The sequence below is a fragment of the Siphateles boraxobius genome, unplaced genomic scaffold (assembly GCF_051911475.1).
Source record: "Siphateles boraxobius isolate OS27281-9 unplaced genomic scaffold, OSU_SipBor_1 86, whole genome shotgun sequence".
In the NCBI taxonomy this organism is placed as follows: Eukaryota; Metazoa; Chordata; class Actinopteri; order Cypriniformes; family Leuciscidae; genus Siphateles; species Siphateles boraxobius.
The window spans coordinates 2,109,350-2,131,605 of NW_027509215.1; the positions used below are offsets into that span (position 1 = coordinate 2,109,350).

The 22,256-nt window shown below is 37.2% G+C and overlaps 1 protein-coding gene across 2 annotated transcripts in view; it reads left to right on the top strand.

Annotated features, from left to right (window-relative positions):
* The first annotated feature begins 2,519 nt into the window (after window positions 1–2,519).
* Window positions 2,520–22,256, top strand: part of pard3ab (par-3 family cell polarity regulator alpha, b) — an 85,796-nt gene continuing 66,059 nt past the window's right edge. For both annotated transcript variants that reach the window (XM_077221923.1, XM_077221925.1), the window contains exon 1: window positions 2,520–2,882. In XM_077221923.1, coding sequence (XP_077078038.1) covers window positions 2,763–2,882 — 120 coding nt within the window. In that variant the 5' untranslated portion in view covers window positions 2,520–2,762. The remainder of the gene's footprint in view (window positions 2,883–22,256) is intronic.

The window sequence follows — 22,256 nt, forward strand, 5'->3', positions numbered from 1 at the left end:
TAGATAGATAGATAGATAGATAGATAGATAGATAGATAGATAGATAGATAGATAGATAGATAGATAGATAGATAGATAGATAGATAGATAGATGGTAGAGCAACAGATAGATAGATAGATGGGTAGAGCAACAGATAGATAGATTGATAGATAAATAGATAGATAGATAGATAGATAGATAGATAGATAGATAGATAGATAGATAGATAGATAGATGGGTAGAGCAACAGATAGATAGATAGATAGATAGATAGATAGATAGATAGATAGATGGGTAGAGCAACAGATAGATAGATAGATGGGTAGAGCAACAGATAGATAGATAGATAGATAGATAGATAGATAGATAGATAGATAGATAGATAGATAGATAGATAGATAGATTGATAGATAGATGGGTAGAGCAACAGATAGATAGATAGATGGGTAGAGCAACAGATAGATAGATAGATAGATAGATACATAGATAGATAGATAGATAGATAGATAGATAGATAGATAGATAGATAGATAGATAGATAGATAGATAGATAGATATATAGATAGATAGATAGATAGATAGATAGATAGATAGATAGATAGATAGATAGATACATAGATAGATAGATAGATAGATAGATAGATAGATAGATAGATAGATAGATAGATAGATAGATATATAGATAGATAGATAGATAGATAGATATATAGATAGATAGATGGGTAGAGCAACAGATAGATAGATAGATAGATAGATAGATAGATAGATAGATAGATAGATAGATAGATAGATAGATAGATAGATAGATAGATAGATAGATAGATAAATAGATAGATAGATAGATAATTTTAGTTGTTTGTTGCAAGCGATTGGCACTTTTATGTCGCAATGTAACATGTTGTGCAAAGAACTCACAAGTCAGTGTTAATTGCACTTGTTGGAAACAAGGCCCTATTTGCCCAATTTGTTTGACCGGAAAAAACACTGATACCTGAAAAACAGGAGGAGGCCACTGACTATGTCAGCGAAAAGCAGATGATCATCCATAAAAGATGAGTCACTCTAGACTCCACCTCTGGGATTCAACAAACATAAAACTTCTTGGCTTCAAACATGCAGACGGCAACTCACAGAACTGACAGGCAGAGGGTCGGTGGAACGGTTCTCTACTTCAGTAGTTCAGTTCTTCAATAATAGATCTAGAGCAGGTCATAGTGCCTCAAACGTAGATCAAAGCATGCGTACACATAATCCTGCAGCTGTTCCACTAAAGCTTCTCTCAACTGAGTGTGTAGAACTAATCTGAATCAGACCCTGAGTGTGTTTTTGTGTTCCCAATGTTTCTATTTTTGTACAGCTTTGTACTACAAGCAGAAAGTTAAATGTGACACACACAAATACATAAATATTATACATTTATTACATATAATATAAGTTTATTACATAAACAATTGTCCATATGTCTGGAAGCTAATGTCCACATGCTGACACTGACAAATGATAGGAGTGATATTTAAAAATAAAATGAAGCAATGAGTTATACATTTTAGCATTCAAAATGGAAATAAATAAATACATCACTTTTTAAATGGAAAAATTTAATAGATATATTTTATTTTAAAATCGAGTTGAAAGATGATTGGTCGCCCCCACAAGTGAACTGTCTAATGACACTTGACTGACTATTGGATAAAGAAAAGCGGTTGGCAAAACGACAAAGAAATGCAAATGGCAAATTAATGTTCACGTTCCGTTTATTTCCGTTCGAAGAAAAGCAACAGGCATTTTTTATTTTAGAATATGAGTTAAGTTTAAATATATTTAAAACTTAATTCATATTTTAAAATAAACAAAAAAAAATGATCATTGCAATTTTAAACCAAACCAATAAATAAAAATAATTAATAATTCATACAAATTATTATTTTTTATTTATTTTATTTTATGTTTTATCTCTCCATACTGACATACTTGCTTTTTTTTTGTCATAAGTCTTTCCAAGGCCAATTCTAAGTCATGTCTTAAGTATAATTCTGTCTCAAGTTGGAGTGAAACCTTAAATCCCTGTTAATGGTTGTGTATTACTGCAGGTTAGTTTTATATAACTATATTATTTCGAGAGGTGTTCTTGTTAATTGAGCAATAGTTGTCTAAAAGACATTATTTGAGGTTGTACTTGTATCCAAAGGTCATTTAATTTTAACTTAACTTTTAAGTATAACTTTTAAGTAAATTGTTCACAAGGCTCTAATTTGAAGTCAGATCAATTTAGTCAATGTTGTGATTTAAGAGATTGTGATTACATTTCTGCATCTAATAAATGCGATGACCCTGACCCTTAAACCTAACCCAACCCTCACAAATTGATATTCACATGTTTCACTATATATGTGAGGACCAAAAAAATGATTAATAAACTTTTCCAAAACTGCAAACAACTGCAAAACAACAACAACAACAACAAAACACCATGCTGTCATCCCAAATACAAGCAGTGACATTTACCACCGCCAGAGGGCGCGAGAAGCTCGTTTTCGTTGCTCCCGAACCGACTGAACACGGCGCGGTTCCCGTACACAGATCCCAAACACTAAACAGGTGGTCATACACCGCCACACAGCGCCCGGTGGCCGCGATGATACGGAACGGGTACCGATTGTAACTTACAGTAAGCCGTCAAAGTGCTGTACCAAAGATTATTAATGATCTGGGCATCAGAGCACTGGAGCCTTTGATCCCGAGTTTCCCTGGGATTCGGGAAGGTCTAAGGAGAGTTGGAACTATGAAAGTGACGGTGTGTTTTGGAAGAACTCGGGTCGTGGTTCCTTGCGGAGATGGCAACATTAAAGTGCACTGGGTCGTTCAGCAGGCCGCGATGCGGTACAGGAGAGCGATCGCTAAGGTGAGCCGCTGTTTCAGTGTATCATCTGATTGTGCTTTGGAAACATAGTTGCGCCGGTGAGGGCTGCAAATATGGCGGTGTAGAGACGGAGTAAGTGAGCGGGGGAAGGGATTGGGACAGTCCGGACACTTCAACTGCACTGAACAGGGGGAAAAAACGGATTTTTTTTACAAGTTAATAAAGCTTTGTGCGTTTTTACCCTCGTTTAATGCGTTGGGCCGTCTTCTTCGTTCTCTATGTCTACAGCAGATTGATATAAACCAGTAAGAAATAGGGCAAATATGAAGTAGCCTAATATAAGAGAGAGCGAAGTTTACTCCACGTTCCAGACGTTATTACCCTTCTTTGGGACCCTTTAGAAATGACATTATTTACCAGGGTGCAATATCATGTAGGCTACATTGACTTTGTTTACATGGCTGCTGCAGCTGACGCGTCCTTATGCTATTTCTAATGAAAAAATAGTCTTGAACTTTTCTCATGTGTGTGAGTCCTGCGCTTTGTTTCAATGAGTTAATGAGAGCTGCTGCTGCAGCTAGGCTAACAATGATCACTGCGATATGACTTCTACACGCTTGGCACGTCTAAACCGAGTTACAACATATTTACACTTAAAGAGAGCGACGCGACAAATCCGCAACGCTGTCGTTGAGGAATCAACAAAGCTGTCTGTGTAGCGCGAGAGAGAGCTCACTGTCCGCGCGCCTAGTTCTGGACGTTCAGCTTCGTTGATTAAACTGCAAGTTTAAAGAAAAAAAAGTTTGCGTCAGTGTTTCTGTATAGGGCGTTTGAGCTTTATATGTCTATCTATCTTGCTAATTTAAAGTTCTTACATAGCTAATGAATAGGGCATAAAATATCATAAGACTCTAGATATGTCATGTCAGGCTAATTGAAAATGTTGTTTTATTCTACATAAGAGGTCGACCACTCATTGGTACTACCATGGTGAGATGGCGTGTTTTTTTTTTAATTTTCTTAACAAACCAGTTGACGGTAGGGTAGCAATTTCTTTTTGTTATACTGGTCGAAACTCTCTTCACTTTCTGATAGCAATCAATAATAGAAGTGATCTAAATATTAAAACATGTACATCTTCTGTGGAAGTCTCAGGACCAAAAAATATTCGTCCAATCATTGCATACCGTCCGCATGCAATGATACACTGTCCTACCTGTCTGTCAACAAATGTATTTCCGCACCCTGCTCGCGCGGACATCACACATCATCATCGCTTTCCGTAAGACTGCAGTGTTGTAGACAGACAGTCACCGAGCGCCATTACCGTAATTACGAGATGGCAACACGTGATGTTCTATCCGGAGCTGTTCAAGTCCTCGCACACGGATTTAAGCGTTTCTCTGTCAACACCATCAACGCCGAAATAAATAGGCAAGTGGGAGCTCTGTAAGTTTTTTAAGTTAATTATTATTGTAATTTTATGTGCTTAGTAGGGATAATTGATTTTCGTTTTTGCCTTCCAAGACTATGAAAACAAGATAATCGTCGTGAAACGATTATTGTGCCGTTCCCGTTCCGTCCCAGGTACCTTCCTTTTCTTCACAGCGGTGCACTTCCGTTCCTCCAAGAAAGCCCAAACTTGACATCCAAATCAGCCAAATAAGTGAATGTTGTAAAATGCAGTCTATTGTTCCTAAACTGCGGGACGTGCTTGAGACAGGAGCCCCTTTCACACTGCGCGTTGATCCCGGAAAATTGCCGGGAAATTGCCTTCTGTGTGAACGCAAACACGACCCGGGATTCATGCCGGGTAGGGGACCTAGTAGCATTTCATTGCCTTGTTCATTTCATTACATGCCCATCGATGTCACGTGTCTTTATGGGATTTTTATGGGTTGTGTGTGAACGCACTCTCTGATTCCGGAAAATTACTGGCAGTGTGAATGCACCAAAATCAAACGAACCCGGGTCAAATCCCGTGTCACTTTATCCGTGTATTTTCCGGAATCTCTGTGTGAAGGGGGCTAGGGTGAAACGCGCATAAGCGAAGTATACTATGAGCTTCAGATATCCTCCGGTCAAATACACCCAAAATTATGTCAAAATGCAGTCTTGACAAGTATTCTGTTAAACACAGTCAGTTTCGGAATGTTAAATAGTTGAGAAAGATAACAAATGTTGTGTAACAGTATATTGGATCCGTGAATAAACTCTTAAAGTGATAGCGTTCTAATATTCCTGCTGCTGTCATGTTAATAAAAGAACAAAAGACTAAGAAAATCACTCCCTGCTCTTGACTGAATTAGTTTTATAACTTTAATTCTAAGCATTAATCTTTATTTAATCTGTATTTAACTTCGTTGCGATTGAATCCAAGAATGTCTACTCTACAGTAGATGTGTGTCCGAGATGAACATAGACGTTAACAGCTTGGACTTTTGTTTTGCCCACCATTTGGACTAGTTGATCTCCCAGAATACCTCTGATTTGCGCCGGTTGGGAAATCAGCATTCAGAATCAGTAGCACTTCGAGTAATAGCGTTCAATACGCAGCTTTTAAAGTTAAATGATCCAAGGCCTAAAGATTCAGCTCGATATACAAAGGACGAAAAGGAGTGACAGAGACAAAAGCATGTTTGTTCACATGAATAAATAATTTTCTCCTATAGTAGCGTATGAGCAGAATAGTTTTCATGCGTTTACAGTGCTAGTAGCCACCTGTGAGTGCGATTGTGTGTGGTGAAAGATTCAGTGTTAAATGAAAGTTATTGCCACTTTGTTTGCTATTAAAGAGAACATCTGCGGTTGTATATGGCTGTGATGATATAGAGTTGTATTGTAATGGAGCAGTTATTATAGTCTTGTGGAGTGTTATTGTTATGGCAAATCTGATTTTATGATGAAGTTAAGGATGGCCTGTCTAAGAAGTTTGAGACAGCTGACCCATTTGTCAATTGTCCTGCGCTGAAAACGTAAACATTTGGAATTGTGATCTGTATATTGAGCATTGTCGCTGATAAAAATGTCACCAAAGCTAAAGATAACTAGCTGGCTGTATAGAAGAGGCTTTGTCAAAAATAGCAAGAATTTCTCAGTCACAGAAGCATCAGTTAGAATGGTTCGAAAATGATAAATCGCTGTATTTTCCAGCCAAAATGCTTCATTTACAGCTGTCTTGTGGTTACATTATAGCTCTATAGGCTATAATTCCAGCTAATACGGTTGAAATGGATAAAATGGTTAACTATTTTATCATTGTAATACTTTACAATCAGGTTTAATTTGTTAACATTAGTTAACATGAACTAACAATGAATGAACAATACTTTATTGTTCTTTATAAAAATCAAATGTGTCTTTTTGCTGTATGCTTAATGCTGTAAAGAATATTGTTAATTTAAGTTCTTGTTAGTTATTGCATTAAGTTATGTTAACAAATGAGACCTTTTTGTAATGTGTTAAGGTCATATGGTTTCTATAATTTATTGTTTTTTGCTTGTTTTCTTTTTGTAAAGCAGTCAAATATATATTAAAATAACTGAAAAAATAAAATAAAAATAATATATATATATTAAATGGGGTAAGGTAAAATGTTGATGGGACAAGCAAGCGCATAGAAAGATCCTTATTGTTGAGCCCCTGTGAGGTGTGGAGCGTTGTTATGATAATTAGCTGATATTATGCTGATTTGGGGAGTTGTTGTTATGAGGGAAAATTAAAGTGAGTATGATGATGTGGCATATTTGGGGTGTTGTTGAGATCATTTAGCTAAAATTGTGATGGTGTGTGGAGTGTCGTTGAGACAATGTTGCCGTTGTGTGATGTTGCTTTATTACAAGGAAGTGGAGGGCTGTTGTGATGTAGCTGATATGCTGATGTCCATTTGTAGTTTATCAGAGGAAATGGAGTCATGTGAATAATTAAATACGGTGTCTGTGCTCTGAGAGAGAAACACAGGCAGAAACGGTTCATTGTTAGTGAATGTGTGATCTGCGGTGTCCTTGGTTCAGTTATATTGTCACTCTTTCCATTTGCGTTCCCCAAATACCTCTACTACTCTTTAACTACATCAGCTCGCCTTTTTTTCTTTCTGCTCACATTGCTCTCGATCTTGTTCTAGGCTTTCAGCTGCTCTTTAAACCGAACACACACACACGGAGGTGTTCTGTGAGACTGTGGGGTTCGGTTTTAGGGCTGATCTGTTGTCTGAAATTATTATCCATCAGAGCACCAGCACACATTATTCCTGTCTGTTTATAATCTCTGTAAGTTTTACATTTTAAGGGTTATTAGTCTGTGTGTAAGTTTGTGTGTGTGCTGTATTGGATGGGCCCTATAATCCCTGTTTGGATCACAGTGAACTGAAATATGACAACAGATTTACAAAAGACATATGGAAAGGCATCAAACTGAAAACAAGGGCATTTAAAGTAATCTTGCATATGAAATGGAGCTATCCCAGCTGATCACTCCTGTGGTCTGTTGCAGTGTTGGCAGGTTTTCAGACGCAAGTGTTCATGCAGCAGCTGTGCCTATAGAACTGGATTCTGACTGTCGTTTTTGTATTATGGTGCCTTTTTTCTGTCATTTCGCTTTCAGCAGCTTGAAATCTTTTTGTTGACATGCTGTCTGAGAAATGCATGCATAATAAGACAGAAATTGATAAAACGTTTTGTAGAATATTGGATTTCTACACATGTGAACGCAGAGGGAAGTTACAGCATATTTCCCTCATTCAGTGATTCATGCATAAATGAGTTCAGGTCAGCGTGGGAAAAAGTCCATGAGTCAAAATCTGCTCAAATGTATAAATGGAACAACAGTTTTAAAGGGGTGGTAAAACACGATTTCACTTTTCTAACTTTAGCTAGTGTGTATTGTTGCTGTTTGAGCATAAAAAAACATCTGCAAAGTTACAGCGCTCAAAGTTCAAAGCAAAGGGAGATATTTGCTTTTAAAAAATTCAATTTCTAAGGACTACAGCAAACAGCCGGTTTTGGACTACACGACATCCATGGGATATGCTGACGTTAGCATATCCCATTATTTACATATACCCCTCCTCCGAGAATACTTAAAGGGTAACTAAACCCTAAACCAACTTTTTTTAGTTAATGATCTGTAAGAATGGGGCTTTATTAGTTCTGTTCATTGATTCGAGTAACTTTTTTGACATTTGTGTATAAAGTGTTTTAATTCTACAATATATGGTGTAAAAACGTCTGAGTGCTGCCCTCTTTAGGTTGAACGGTGGCTACTGCAGTTGAATTTTCCTATTGGATGTTTGGGGTGGTTTGTGACGTAAGGGGTTGTTGGTGAGGTGGGCAAGTTCCATACAGAGAGATGCGTCTCAGGTGCACGCCCCCCTCCGCTTGGCTCTGCCCACTTTTCCAGCATTTTTCAAATATTGCCAGTGGGTGGAGTCAGACTCTGACCAGGGGTTTAGTTAACCTTCAATAAGCGGGGCGAGGCCATTATATATTGCTGTTTTGGAGATGAGTTGTTGCAATGCCGTCGAAACGCTGCTGTTATTTTCATCTGGATTGCAGCTCCACTTTGTTCAGCCTTCCTAGGGACGAGGGAGTTATGGATCAATGGTTAAAATTTATTTTAAACTCGGTCCCTCATAATTATGACCCAAATCTCGCTGTCTGTGCTGCACATGCTACGGAGGAAAGCTTCTACAATCTTCGCGAGCTCAATGCAGGATTCGCACATCGGCTTGTTCTGAAAGATGGAGCAGTTCCACTTCCAACTTTAAAAACAGAAGCTTTTGTTTATGGGCCACAACCTGAAGGTATGATTTATTTTTCGTCGATGTGTTTTCCTGTAATAGTTCGTATTGTTAATTGTACGTTGTAGCAAGGAAGTAAACGAATGACAACTCTGTTTGGCTCTGCTGGTTTGTTAAATGCTCATTCATACTTGCCGTTATCTGACAAACACCTAATGTTACAAACTTTTTTTTAATCTCAACAGTGAACTTGGAATTAGTGTAAATTATTCTTTGATTAGAGCTTTTATGTTTATCTACATGCTTGTTTATCTACAGGCATGCTAAACATGGTTCCGTGTTTGATTTGGGAGCTGATGTTTAGTGTTTGTTTTGGGTTAATAGTTCTGTCGACAGATATTTGTCTAACAATCGTTCTAAAAATACAAAAGTAACGGTGGCATACAGTCAGAAACGATCACTATAGATCCGCAGTCTTTACTAAAAAAATCCCTTTGAGGACTGTAGTATAATTTGTTAGAACGATTTTATGAAATTCTTGTTCATGAAGCTTATTTTTTTGTAATTCTATAATAATTAGTACAATTAAAGGTGCTCTAAGCGATGTCGGGTGACATCACTTCTTGTTGACGTTTAAAGTATTGTCAAACAAAACGAAGGCTAGCTAGACCCTCCCTCCTCCTCATCCGCGCACTAACCCCCCAAACCCTTCTTATCGGTTATTGGCTGGAACAGTTTGTTATGTTTTGTGGTGCGGGTAAGCCCAGTTTGTTGATGTTTGCGGAGCCTGGGGTGTCTGCAGAGACCATGTTTTTTTACAGTGTGTTCAGGGGACAGGCAGCTAGCGGATAGTGAGGAGATGTTTGTTGTATGTGACAAAAAATGTTTTGGCCTAAAAAACGCGTGACATCGCTTTGAGCACCTTTAAATAACAGCGTATCTCAAAAGTAATGAGAGAACAACAAAAAACAAACCTTTCTGAAATGTCATTTAACAGCCGCTCTTGAACAGGTTCAGCTCGATCATCTTCACTAACGTTTCCCCAGGTCCGATTGGTTTTATTGATGCCATTGTTTATAATACACCAAAGCACAAAGTACCGGTAAAGGTACGGGGCGTGAAGTTTCCGGAAAACGTGCACTAGACGGTTAGCGAATCACAACACACTGGGCCAGCTAACCAATCTGAGCCCATTGCGTATTTTTGAGGGACTGGATTCACAGAACCCGGAAACCATCAGGCCGTTTTTACAAGGAGGGGCAGAGCAGTGTAGAATAAAGGTAAAATATATGAAAAATAATGCAATTTTTAAAAAACGAAGCATGAACACGTTACAGTGCACCCCAAAAACACAATCAAGCCTTCGAAAAAATGCGTTTTACCACCCCTTTTAGATTTTTTATTCAACATGCTCATAGTGCTAAAACTATGACATGAATTTGATGTGAAACAATCATTTTAGTTTTGTATGATTTTAATAGCATACAGTAAAAATATATATTTTGTATAAATGTATGTATGTATGTATCTATCTATCTATCTATCTATCTATCTATCTATCTATCTATCTATCTATCTATCTATCCATCATCTATCTATCTCTATTATATATATATATATATAAAATCGGTGTAGCTTTAACAGGTAACCTACCGAGGCCCAGGTGTCATTAACATGGGGTTCTAGGTGATTCCCAATCCTCCTGACACAACTAGGCACTGTGCTTCAGGCCACCAGCAGTTTTGCTGTATAAAACTTTTAGCTGAAGTATAACCTATAAGTGTGGATTGAAAACATCTGTCAGTTAACGTTTTGAATGTTGTGTTTTTGTAAAGTTTTGTGGCATAGGAAAATCTTGACCTTGAGTTGTGATTGGCTTCCTCTTTTTTTGGGGTGGGGGTGGGGTAGATCCTCCTATTTCTACTGAATCCTAGATTTCTCCACAGGGAATGACGCTGTTGGTGTACTAGATGTATTTAGGAAAACACAGTGTTAGTAAGTTCCATGTGGAAAGAAACCCTCAGCCTCTTGCTAAACTTTCTTTGGAGAAACTCCAATGTCTACTGTAATCCAAAGGCAATAACCTTTCAGAAAACATTGGGAAAACGTGCCTGTGGCGACATTTCTGCTAAATATTATGTTGCGCTTACAAGCATGTTCAGTTTTATCCTAAACAGATGAACGTTGATCTGGCAGCATTTTATTAAGTTGGTGGTTCTACGTATTGTGGCAGTTTGGAAAGGAAATGGTAATGCTTTTTTGCATTTAAAAATAAGTACTTACACCTTTCATAAACCTTACCAGTAATGTTAACAAAATCAAAAGTGAGACAAATACATTTTCTAAGCAACCATGTCATTTTAGCTTCCTTCTACAAGTCTTTGAGCTCTTTGATCGTGACTCATGTTTCACGGGACGTAATCGCAAGTGTGGTGCTGTACCGGGTGATTTACAGAGCAAGTTTACTACACCAGAAAATCCATAGAAATTGAGCAGGTTATGTGATGCAAATGTTAAACCATATTAGTTTACAATTACAAATCAGGCACTTTGGTAAAAGGTTTGAGGTGACCGGTCATAACATTGTATTGTGCAATGTGCAAGGAACTGTGTGAAGTCTTTTTTTTCTTGATAATCTGCTCTTTTAATCTCAATTTGTGTGAGAAGGAATAAAAGTTGTTCTGATGGTATTCATTTTTATTGCCACTAGTAGTCCGACATATATGTCTTACGTGCTACGAAGAAATGAGTTTTTTTGCGATTAATAAATTTACCACAGTGCACTCTGCAAGTGCTGCGATTTTGAGTCACTTATAGCATTGCCTTATAAATGTACTTTATTCTTATGAAAATACCCAAGATGTCTAGAAAACACAGATAAACCATATATTGTGGAAATCATGTTTATTGTCTTCATGTTTCATCAGTCAAAACGCCTCTATCTGCGTTTTATTCCGCTGCAGCGAGGATGTCTTTATCCATATAAATGGATGCCCTCCTTGCATAGTCATAATACTAGGGCCAGCATCCGCTCTTGTTCCTAGAGCTACTAATGCAATAAAAAATAATTTCTTTTATACTGGTATCTTGGCATGAAAATGAAATAGTTTGCCTACTGCTACAAAACTCCTATTTTTAAAACACAGGTCAAGAAACTTTTATGGAACAAGGTGAATATTTATTGATAAATTGGAGAGGTTTTACAGCATTTTTGTGTTTTATTTAGTTTGTTTTTGTGATGTCTTTTTTCCCCGCTCCTCATACTGTATGTTTTAAAAAAAAAATTGGTTAGTCTCTATTGTTTGCTTCTTGTCTATTGTTTCTTGTGTGTAGCACCAAGGACCGTGCTGGAAATAAGTATTTTACTTTAGCTTAGCATGTTATCCTTTGGATAACTGTTTCATTGTCTTGGATCCAGACATAAAAATCAAATCAATCAATCTCCAGCTACGCGTATGAATGGAATAGACATTATTTTACAATTATTCAAAAATAGAAAAAGTTATAATTTTCTCTAAAGAAATTTGAGTTTTTTTGTCTCCCAGTGGATGCACAAGATCTCCTGACACAAGTTCCTGACAGTCACAGATTTATTTAATAATAATTTAATACTTTATAATAAAACTGTGGAACTTTCTAATGATTTATAGTGCTCACCCAAAACAGATGGACGTTGTTTGGATTGTGATTAGTGATATTGGGCTATAGAAACTAAACTAATTAAAAAAAATTTTTAAGCAGGTGGTTATGTTCCTACAGTCTGACATTTTTGGCAAATAAAAGAAAATGTTGTGTGAAAAACATTTCTTGTTAGGGTTTGTATTTTGTGTTCCCTGTGTGTAACATTAATGTATTTTTTCAGTTACTGTACATTTTGGACTGATGAACTGAACTATTATATGGTTGATAGTAACAGAGATTTTATACTTGTGCTTCAAAACTTTCAACCTCTGTAGCGCCAGTGCTATGAGCAAAAACATTAACGTACAGCCCTGGGTATAGGTACATTTCAAGAGAACACTTAAATGGCTGTTAAATTTTCAAAAAGATTATCTCAGATCTAATGTGAAGATTTGGGTGAATTTATGGACAGAGTTGTGACATTTATGGATCCTCTTTCTGTACTTGAGGGCATTCTTGATGTTACTGCAAGTCATCATGGCCAATTGTTACAATGTAAAATTGTGTTGTAAACTCCACAGGACAACTAACATATAAATGCATAGTATGCCTATAAAATGGGAGTGTGGACACAACTTTGGTGTAAAGTTCTGCTGTGGGTCATTCATTAGTTCAATGCTTCTTAAAGTGACAGTCACACATTATAGATGGGCAGCACAGACCCACGTGATTAAGTTGGTTAGTTGTCACACATTCAGTAAGTGTCTGTTTAAGTGTAAATGTCAGAACAACCCTTCACCTTCTGTTTAGGACATAGACATATGACTTTATATATGTTATTGACAGGAATTTCCATTTCCATTTATTTTCTTGCAATAAGTTATGATTACCACACTAACAAAAAAATATATTGGTGTTAGTATGTATCGGTGTGAACTATAACTAAAACACTTATTGTAATTTGCAGATATAAAACAAGACCTTATTTTGTCCATTTATGAATATTTGTTACTAGTTTTGACAGGTCATGCTGTTCTTTTGGGTACTACATATTCAGAAATTTGTCCCCAAAAGGGTGGCAAAGCCTGCCCGTACAAGCGAACACAGTGTGTGTTTGTGCAAGTTGTTTATCTGGGTGCCAAGCTATTCTGAATAGCATGAGATCCACAGAGGGGTATTTCAGGCTGCATGAAGCTCACGAAGGACTTATTCCTCCGGAGACGGCTTTTAGCAGCACGGTTTTTGCATTTGTGTGAACCTCCCGCTGTGTGTGTGTGTGTGTGTGCGAGAGGGAGAGATGGAGGGTTTGTGTCTTTATATGGTAGTGTCTGTAAGATCTTTGTCACGATATTTAAAACATCAGCTCTAATGTCGTTGGAATAGCCAAAGACGGCAGCTTTCTGCTATAAGCAGCTTTAAGTGTTTGTATAAACATACAGCATTCAGTGTATATACAGGTGTTTCTTCAGCTATATGGACACTTTTATGTCCCATGGGCTCATTTCTATTAAAACGAACAGATTTAACATTTTTCTTTTTGTTATATGAAGGTCACATTAAAACGTAGAAACTTTTTCTATGCCTTCATTTTTATTGGTATACTTAAATGCTTTTTAATGTATGAATCTGGATGCACAATATATTGTTACTTACCATGTCAGTTGATTTAATTGTGCATGCTCATTTTCTCTCCATGTTTTTACATTTAGATTACCTTTTTTTGTCATCTCATGCTTACTTGAAGTTATTCTTTAAATACACAAATAATTGAACACTCTTAAATGTAAATTTTGCAGATTTCAAAATTAACATCCATTTTTCATACTGTACATTATAATATTGTGATGCCTTAATTCACCTTTTTTAAATTCACCTTAATTCAAATTCACCTTTAAAACAATTGCTTTTAGTTTTTAGTGTTTATTTTTAATTTATGTAAACAAAATTGTGAAGATTTTTTATCGGTTTGTCTGTCTTCGGACTTAACAGTTTATTAACTCTTCGGGGTCGCCGATCACGCCGGCGTGATCAAGTTACATGACCAGTTTAAGACGTCGAAGCATAAAAACAAAGTCACGTTGAGCGCTGCCGTCCACTTCTGTCGAAAGTGCTGGCTTGAAATTCTATTTTACTTTTTGTTTTGTGTTGATAGACCAAGTAGAAACGGAGATATGATCATTTAAACTTTATATAAAAAATATTGACGCGTTCGTAAAAGAACGGAAGATGGGATGCGACAGGCGTTGCATTTATTCTAATAACTTCGTCGGTTTTTGTCATAAAACAAAACGGAGAAAAATGTGTGAATCTGCTGACTCTGCTATTCAGGCTGCACATTTTAGGGAATGGAGGAGGAGCCAACTGAGCTAAGACGCAAAATTGAAAGGCAGAGGATTTACGGAGTTGATAAAGATAGACATATATACGTTATATATATAGAGAGAGATTATTGCTAGTTTTTGGAAGAGTTTGAGTAGATTTTGAGAGTAGTTTAGGAGTAGTGTAGATGGTTTAGGTAGTTTAGGAGTAGTTTAGGTAGTTTAGGAGTAGATTTAGCTAAACTGTTTTGAGGAGAGGCACAGATAAAAAATAAAAATAAAAAACACCTGATATTTGCTGTAAATAGTTGTATGTATAATTTGATTTTGTGTTCATTTTACCTATTGTATGGTATATTTGCACTATTGAGGAACCCCTCTTACTCAAGGAATGAAATCCCTGTAATGTAGCTATCTGTGTAATTGTACATGAATTGTTTTGTAGAGTTTCTAAGCAAAAAAGAAAAGAAAAAACGCCTATTGCCACACCTGCTTTTTGCTGCATATAGTTTAATTTTATCTCAATTTTATATTTTTTATGTTGTATTTGCACTATTTGGTAACCCTCATACTCTGGGAATGCAAGGCCTTAAATATAGCTCTCTGTATAATTGTGTGCACAACATTTTTTAAAAAGTGGCTGAGCTAAAAAGAAAGAAAAAAAGCCTATGGCTACACACGCTTTTTTTTGTAAATCATATTTTTTTTGTATATAGGTTGATTATATCTGAATTGTACCTGTATATGTTGACATTTACAACTTGTGTTTACATTTTAAACCTTTTAAAATGCTTCATTGAGCATGTTTGTGTTTTTTGTAGTAGAAAAGCTATAATTTTTCTATTCGGATTTTGTGTTTTTTGTGTGATTTTTGGTCCAGTATGTTGATAGAGTACATCAAAGTGAAAAACTAATTGTCTGATCATATAGGTGATGTTGTGCTGAAAAAAATTATACCAAACATTGGTATGGTAAACATTTTTTTATGTTGCAAAATTTAAAAAAAATAAAAGTACTCAAAAACGGCCAAAATAGCCCAAGACTCCGAAGGGTTAAGATTGGCCAGTTTTAGTGCATCCAATATGTATTCAATCTCAAATATAAAAATCCAAAAAAGTTTTTAAATGTTTATTTTATGAATATATTTTGTACAAATTGCGAATGTCCCCGTTTTGTTACTAATTAAGTTTTTGCGAAAATGACCGTGCTTGGTCAAGATTTTCAGTGAATAACAACTTGAATTTCCTTCGCCACACAAAATGTAACAATAACGCATAATTCATGTAGGCTATATGGTGCTTTTGGGCCCCATTCCTCATTAAATTTTATTAAGTGACTGGGATATTCTTAAATGACATTTTGTGTTCCACAGGAGAAAAAGTCATTTGTGTTTTGATCAACCTGTTTAAATTGTTTTTAAGTGAGCTATCCCTTTAATATTGCATTTCTGCTGGACTGGTGTTTCTGTGCTGAACTTGTGACTGCTTTTACAAGGTTAACAGTCATTTTGTGAGTCTGTCCTTCTGCCTGCAGATCCAGCTGAAGACAGATGAGTGTTAACGGACGTTCTATTTTTAACTCTTAGACAGGCATTAATCGATGTGACTTAATTGAGTCTAGCTGAAATGAGTTTGTGTGTGTGTGTGTGTGTGTGTGTGTGTGTGTGTGTGTGTGTGTGTGTGTGTGTGTGTGTGTGTGTGTGTGTGTGTGTGTGTGTGTGTGTGTGTGTGTGTGTGTGCGTGCGTCCTGGGGAAGAGCAGCTCGGATGGAGAGCGAGTTTATGGGTTCATTCATTGTCATCTGTTCTAAAACATTGGACAAAGAAAGACCAAATGAAAGAATGAAATGCAGAAATCTGGAAACATCAGACAGCATTGTGTGTGGGTTATGTAAGAGTGCAGCTGTGCTACAGGGATATGCTGGTCTGCAGATATGCTTATGAAAGGGAGACTGGGGCAAAGGTTCAGAGATTTGGGCGCGATTTTCAAGATGTTTTAAGCCTTGGTTGTTAAGTTTGAATTAATTACTTGATTTGCAGATAAATTAATTAATAGCCTAATTGTTTAAATGATTCACCGTGAAAAAGCACCCAAATCAAGATAACAAGGAAACATTTTATTTTATTATTGAACTGAACTTGCAAACACAAGGTGGTTTATTCATTATTATTATTATTATTATTATTATGATAATGGGAAATACTTCATTCGAGATTTTGTTGTACACTCTCTTAAAAATAAAGGTTCCAAAAAGTTTTTTTTTGCAGTGATTCAAAAGAAAAATTATTTTTTGTTCCCCAAAAAACCTGTCAGTGATCAATTCTGAAAAGATCCATATTTTTATTTGTGTAAAGGACCTTTATCCACTATAGAACCCTTTGTGGAATGGGAAGGTGCCATCATGGATAAAGGTTCTTCAAGGAACCATATGGCGCTTTTCCACTGCATGGTACGGCTCGGTACGGCTCAGTACTGAGGGTGTCACCGAAATCGATCGAAATGAATTCACAATCTCAAAAAATCGAAATAAAAAATGGAATCGTCGATGCTACCACGCCCCCATGTCGTGCCCGTGATGGAAAGTTCGGATCGTTTTACTGACTCTACTGTATTGTTCAATCTCGTTCATCAAAATTAACTAATCTTTTTTCTAGTCATTTCAGGGGCTTTAAATGTTATACTTTAACAGGCAAATTACAAAAAAAACACATCCGCCTACGCAATCTTGATCATATTCTGAATTAAGAAATCATTATAATGCAGTCAAAAATAATTTACAGGGAACATTAATAATTACTTGACCTCCCGAGTCTTTTGTTCATTTGTCGCATGACAGAGGCAATGAACGGATAAAAAAAACACGTGTTGAAAGCCTTTGAGTCCTCTAACTTAAGATTCTATGCCCGAGCCCGAACTTGGTCCGACCGGGGCCGATATTTCCCGTCACTATCCTCGGGCCGGGCTCTTCATCTATAGACGTGCACTCCCAACGCAATAGAGTGCGGCGCTGGACTAGACTAGAAAAAAAAAAGTAAAAATCGACTATCGAACCGTGACCTTAGAATCGAAAATGTAATCGAATCGAGGATTTGGAGAATCGTGACACCCTTACTCAGTACGGTTCGGCTCGGCACGGTTCGGCTAACTTCACTTTTCCACTGTGTGGTACGACTCTGCGTGGCGCGGCACGTCTCGGTTCGCTTTAGCTCGGTTGCTTTTCCACTGCAGTTAGTATCGCTTCAAAGTGGGTGGGATTATGACTGATCGTTGTAGTTTATCCACTCCTCGGCAACCAACAAGATGAACGTCTGCACTTCTCGTCCACTGACCACAATTCCAAATCTTTTTTGGAAGTTTTTTTTCTTCAAGCAAGTAGTTTTAAAACAGGTGCTACAGCGGTGTCTGTTACTGGCTATTTAAATCTAGCAGGTTTGATGTCTCGCAAATACAATGACGCTGGTAGTGACGATTCTGTCTGTCTGACCAATCAGTGATCTGTAGTGTTTTCACGTCACATTTTAGTATAGGTACGGTACGCTTGGAACCTCAACAGAGGTGGTACCATTTAAAGCGAGCCGTACCGTACCATGCATTGGAAAAGCGCCACAAGTGAGCCGTACCAAGCCGAGCCGGAACTGGCTGTACCATGCAGTGTAAAAGTATCAAAGCGTGCCGTACCGAACCGTACCGTACCATGCAGTGGAAAAGCGCCACAAGTGAGCCGTACCGAGCCGAGCCGTAACTGGCTGTACCATGCAGTGTAAAAGTACCAAAGCGTGCCGTACCGAACCGTACCGTACCATGCAGTGGAAAAGCGCCACAAGTGAGCCGTACCGAGCCGAGCCGTACTGTCTGTACCATGCAGTGTAAAAGTACCAAAGCGTGCCGTAGGCCTACCGTACCATGCAGTGGAAAAGCGCCAATAGATGCCAATAAAGTGCAAGTTTTTAACTACATTTACATTTTACATTTAGTCATTTAGCAGACGCTTTTATCCAAAGCGACTTACATCTGAGGACTAAAGCAAGCGAGTCATCATGAAGAGGGAAGAACGACGCAAGAAGTGCTCAAAATACAAACTTCAGGCATTGCTCAGAGTAGCAAAAGCCAGACAACTACATGTAAACTACAAAAACGTGAATTTGTGAAACGTTGATGTCATGCGCATGCGTATTACATGTTCAGAGTGTTTCTTTACAAAATGAATCATCAACGACTGGCCTGGCTGCTGGCATGAATAATACAGCATTTTTGTGGATCCGTGTGAATGAGTATGTTGCGACAATGTTGTCCTCTGTATGCTTTTTAAAAACCCAAATGAAAAACTTTTCTTTTTTTAGTACATCGCTGTCATGTAAACGTAGGGGATTAGACTCTAGAGTCATGTAGCTGCTTGAATCACTTCTCAAATCTATGGAAATCTATTCTCAAATTTAATCTTATTAGTCGAATAGTTTCTTCCTGAATCGAATCTGCAACTAAAATTAATCCCGTTATTTTGAATTTTTTTCCAAGTCAATTTGAATTGAATTTTGTATAGAATTTCTAATTGAACGTTATAGCATCACGTCAATGAATCAAATTAAGGCATTTACTACTACAAAAAAATACTATTGTGATTTTTTTTTTAATGCAATTTTTGACAATATTTGTTACTTGATGGTTATTTCTTTACGCCTTTTTGAACTTTTTTTCGTCTGTTTTTCAGTTCACAAATGCCTGTATTATCGATTTTTGGTTCCGAATGTGCCTTTGTGAACACACTAGACTGACGTTTTTGACCATTGCACTCACAGTGACACTGTGAAAAGAAGTTCAACTTGTTAAAAACACGTCTCGTGTTTTTAACCGCAACAATGCGTTCTGTGTGAATAGGCCCTTCTGTTTTGCTTCAACGGCAGGTCTTGCATGTTACCTGGCTCTGTGATGATACTACATCATCTCTCCTGTATCCAAAATATTCCCAAACCACGAATGTTGATTTTTTTTGGCCAAGTCCTTATCCTGTCCTGAATTCACCTTCCCTGTTTCTGTGCTTTCTTCCATGTCGTAACTGTAAACCCACTCTGTTCTGTTCTCGCACTAGATTTAGGCGAGAAAGCACTGACAGAAAAATCATGCTTTTACATCGCATTTCTATTATGATTTCCATTAATCGCACAGCCCAAATTACTGTATATTTTATATATCATATGCTGTCTGTCTGAAATACATGGAATTTTTGACAAACGGTAAGGACACATTCCTTACTGTTTATCTTTTGTCACATTTTGAAATATTTCAGATGTCCGCATACCTCTTTAGAGTAAACACTCATTAAGCCGAACATGAGTGTGTGTGAGTTTGCACTGTTAAATGACTCTTATTTCCTGTATCCTGCAGAAAGAGAGCCAGTTTATTGAAAAAAAGTGGCTTTATAAAGACTCTTCCTCATGAAAACACTTTGCTCTCTGTTGGTGGAGACTGACGTTCCCTTGTTTGAGTTAGCTGACATGTGCTTTCTCTGTCTAGAGATTTTACGAAGCTTTATTAGCATCATAAGTGAGGGATTACATTACCAAAGCATTAATAAACATCACACACATATACACCCACACAAACAGTGCAAAGTAAGTTTGAATATCCGGTTGCTGTGTACATGTCTCTCCTCCTCGGATGCTCAATAAGACATGGACTCTCTCGTATCAGATACACTTACTTGTCTTTAAAGGCACAATGCTCTCAGCTTACACACACAGGGCTTTCTGAGAGTGAACTTCTCACGTTACTGAACGCGTCCTCGTTTAGGACTGTTTGCTTCTGAGCTGAGAGGAAGAAAGGAATGAAGAGAAGGAGACAGAAAGGGTGTTTAGCCTGGTCTGTTCTCTTTTGTGTGTGGAGAATGATAGATTGTGATGTTTAGAGATGTGGAAGCATCACTTCTCTCTGCAGAAGAGACTCAGGGAGGAAAAGGGCTGGGCTAAGCAGGTAGAGTCAGCGCTGATTGGTTCATAACCTTGTTACGTTGTGACATCATGACTTTTGATTGGCTAGCAAAATGAATCGTTTACTTATTTATTGTAGATTGTTTTATGTCCGTGATGAAACTGTATTTATGCTCTAATGATTTTTAAATGCATTTATTAGATGTGCTTGTTGCTGTTTTAAACCCCTAAACTGTGGCACGTTACACCTGTGCCGTTTGTGCTACAGAGGTGCGCCATTTCTTAAACGCCTCATAAAATCAAAATATGGAGTATTGTGGCTTTCGGGTTTTCTCCATAAGCTTTGCAGATGTGAATTTAAAATTTTCTCTTCCAGGTCAATGAACCAAAAAGTTGACGCACCCAGCACTACACAGATCAAATCCAATAAATATTATTATTTTTCAGGGTTCCCACGGGTCCTTGAAATCTTTGAAAGTTTATGAATCTGGAAAAAAAAATGTCAAGGCCGAGCCTTATTTTTATTTTTCAAATAAACATAATAGATACAGGTCCTTGAAAGTGCTTGAATTTATTTTGTGCAAGAAGTTTTCTGGAAAAAATTCCATATTATTCCCTCCGGTCCGCTAAAGTGTTATTTCGCCAACACTTCGTTGCCTATGCATACTAGCTTGCTTGATTTACGTTAGTTACGGGCAATTACGTGTTACATTAAAGGAGTAGTTCACTTTAAAATTAGCCCATGATTCACTCACCCTCAAGCCATCCCAGGTGTATAATATGACTTTGTGTTGTCAAAAGCACCAACTTTGGTACCAAGTCGGTACTGAAATGAGTGAATGAATGGGTGAATGTGAGGCAATATGTTTTGTGTGGCCATCAGTCGTCCTTGAGGGGCTGCTGGCTTATTCTTTTGTTTTTGTATTTGTTTATTCATTTTATTAAAAGTGTTCGCCGGTTCCCGCCTCCTTCCTTCCTTACATTGAACCTCGTTACAGACGGAAACTAGTTATTTTACTTTTACAAAGTTTAAAATATGAATATTTTTCTAACACAAACTAATCATTTTGCTTCAGAATGACTTAATTAACCCCCTGGAGCCGCGTGGAGCACTATTATGATGGATGGATGCTCTATTTTGAGCTTCAGTCTATTAGTTGCAATCAACTGCCATTTTAAAGCTCAGAAGCGTCAGGGTGTTTATTAATATAACTGATTGTATTCGTATGAAAGAAGAAAGTCATATACAGCTAGGATGGCTTGAGGGTGAGTAAATCATGAGCTAATTTTCATTTTAAAGTGAACTACTCTTTTTTTTAAGTGTTTTCCGTGTGAGGTAGGCCTACTTTGTGTTATACGTTGCCATGACGTTCCCGCGCGCACAAAACTACTACGATGGTACCTCAAGGTTTCAGACAAACCGTGAAACATTGCAAAAATAGGTTGAACCACTGAAATGTGATGCCTGGAATATGCAAGTTTCAAGATATTTGGCTCATCAAAGAAGATTACAAAGAATGCTTGTTAAGATAATGTAAACCCATGAGGCAAGAAAAGCATATTCATATCTTACAACTTCTGGTTACATGAGCATAAGCTCTTTTCAATAAAATCCGTGCAAAATTTGATATCACATCATTTTAGAATACAGTGTAGGATGTACGGAATATTCTTCAGTTGGAAAGTCCTTGAACGGTCCTTGGATTTGAAGTTAACCAAGGGGGGGGAACTCTGATTTTTACTTGTGATTATTTGTATTATTTTTATTTTTCATTTAAATTGTTGTTATTATTATGTATTATTATTGGGGATTATAA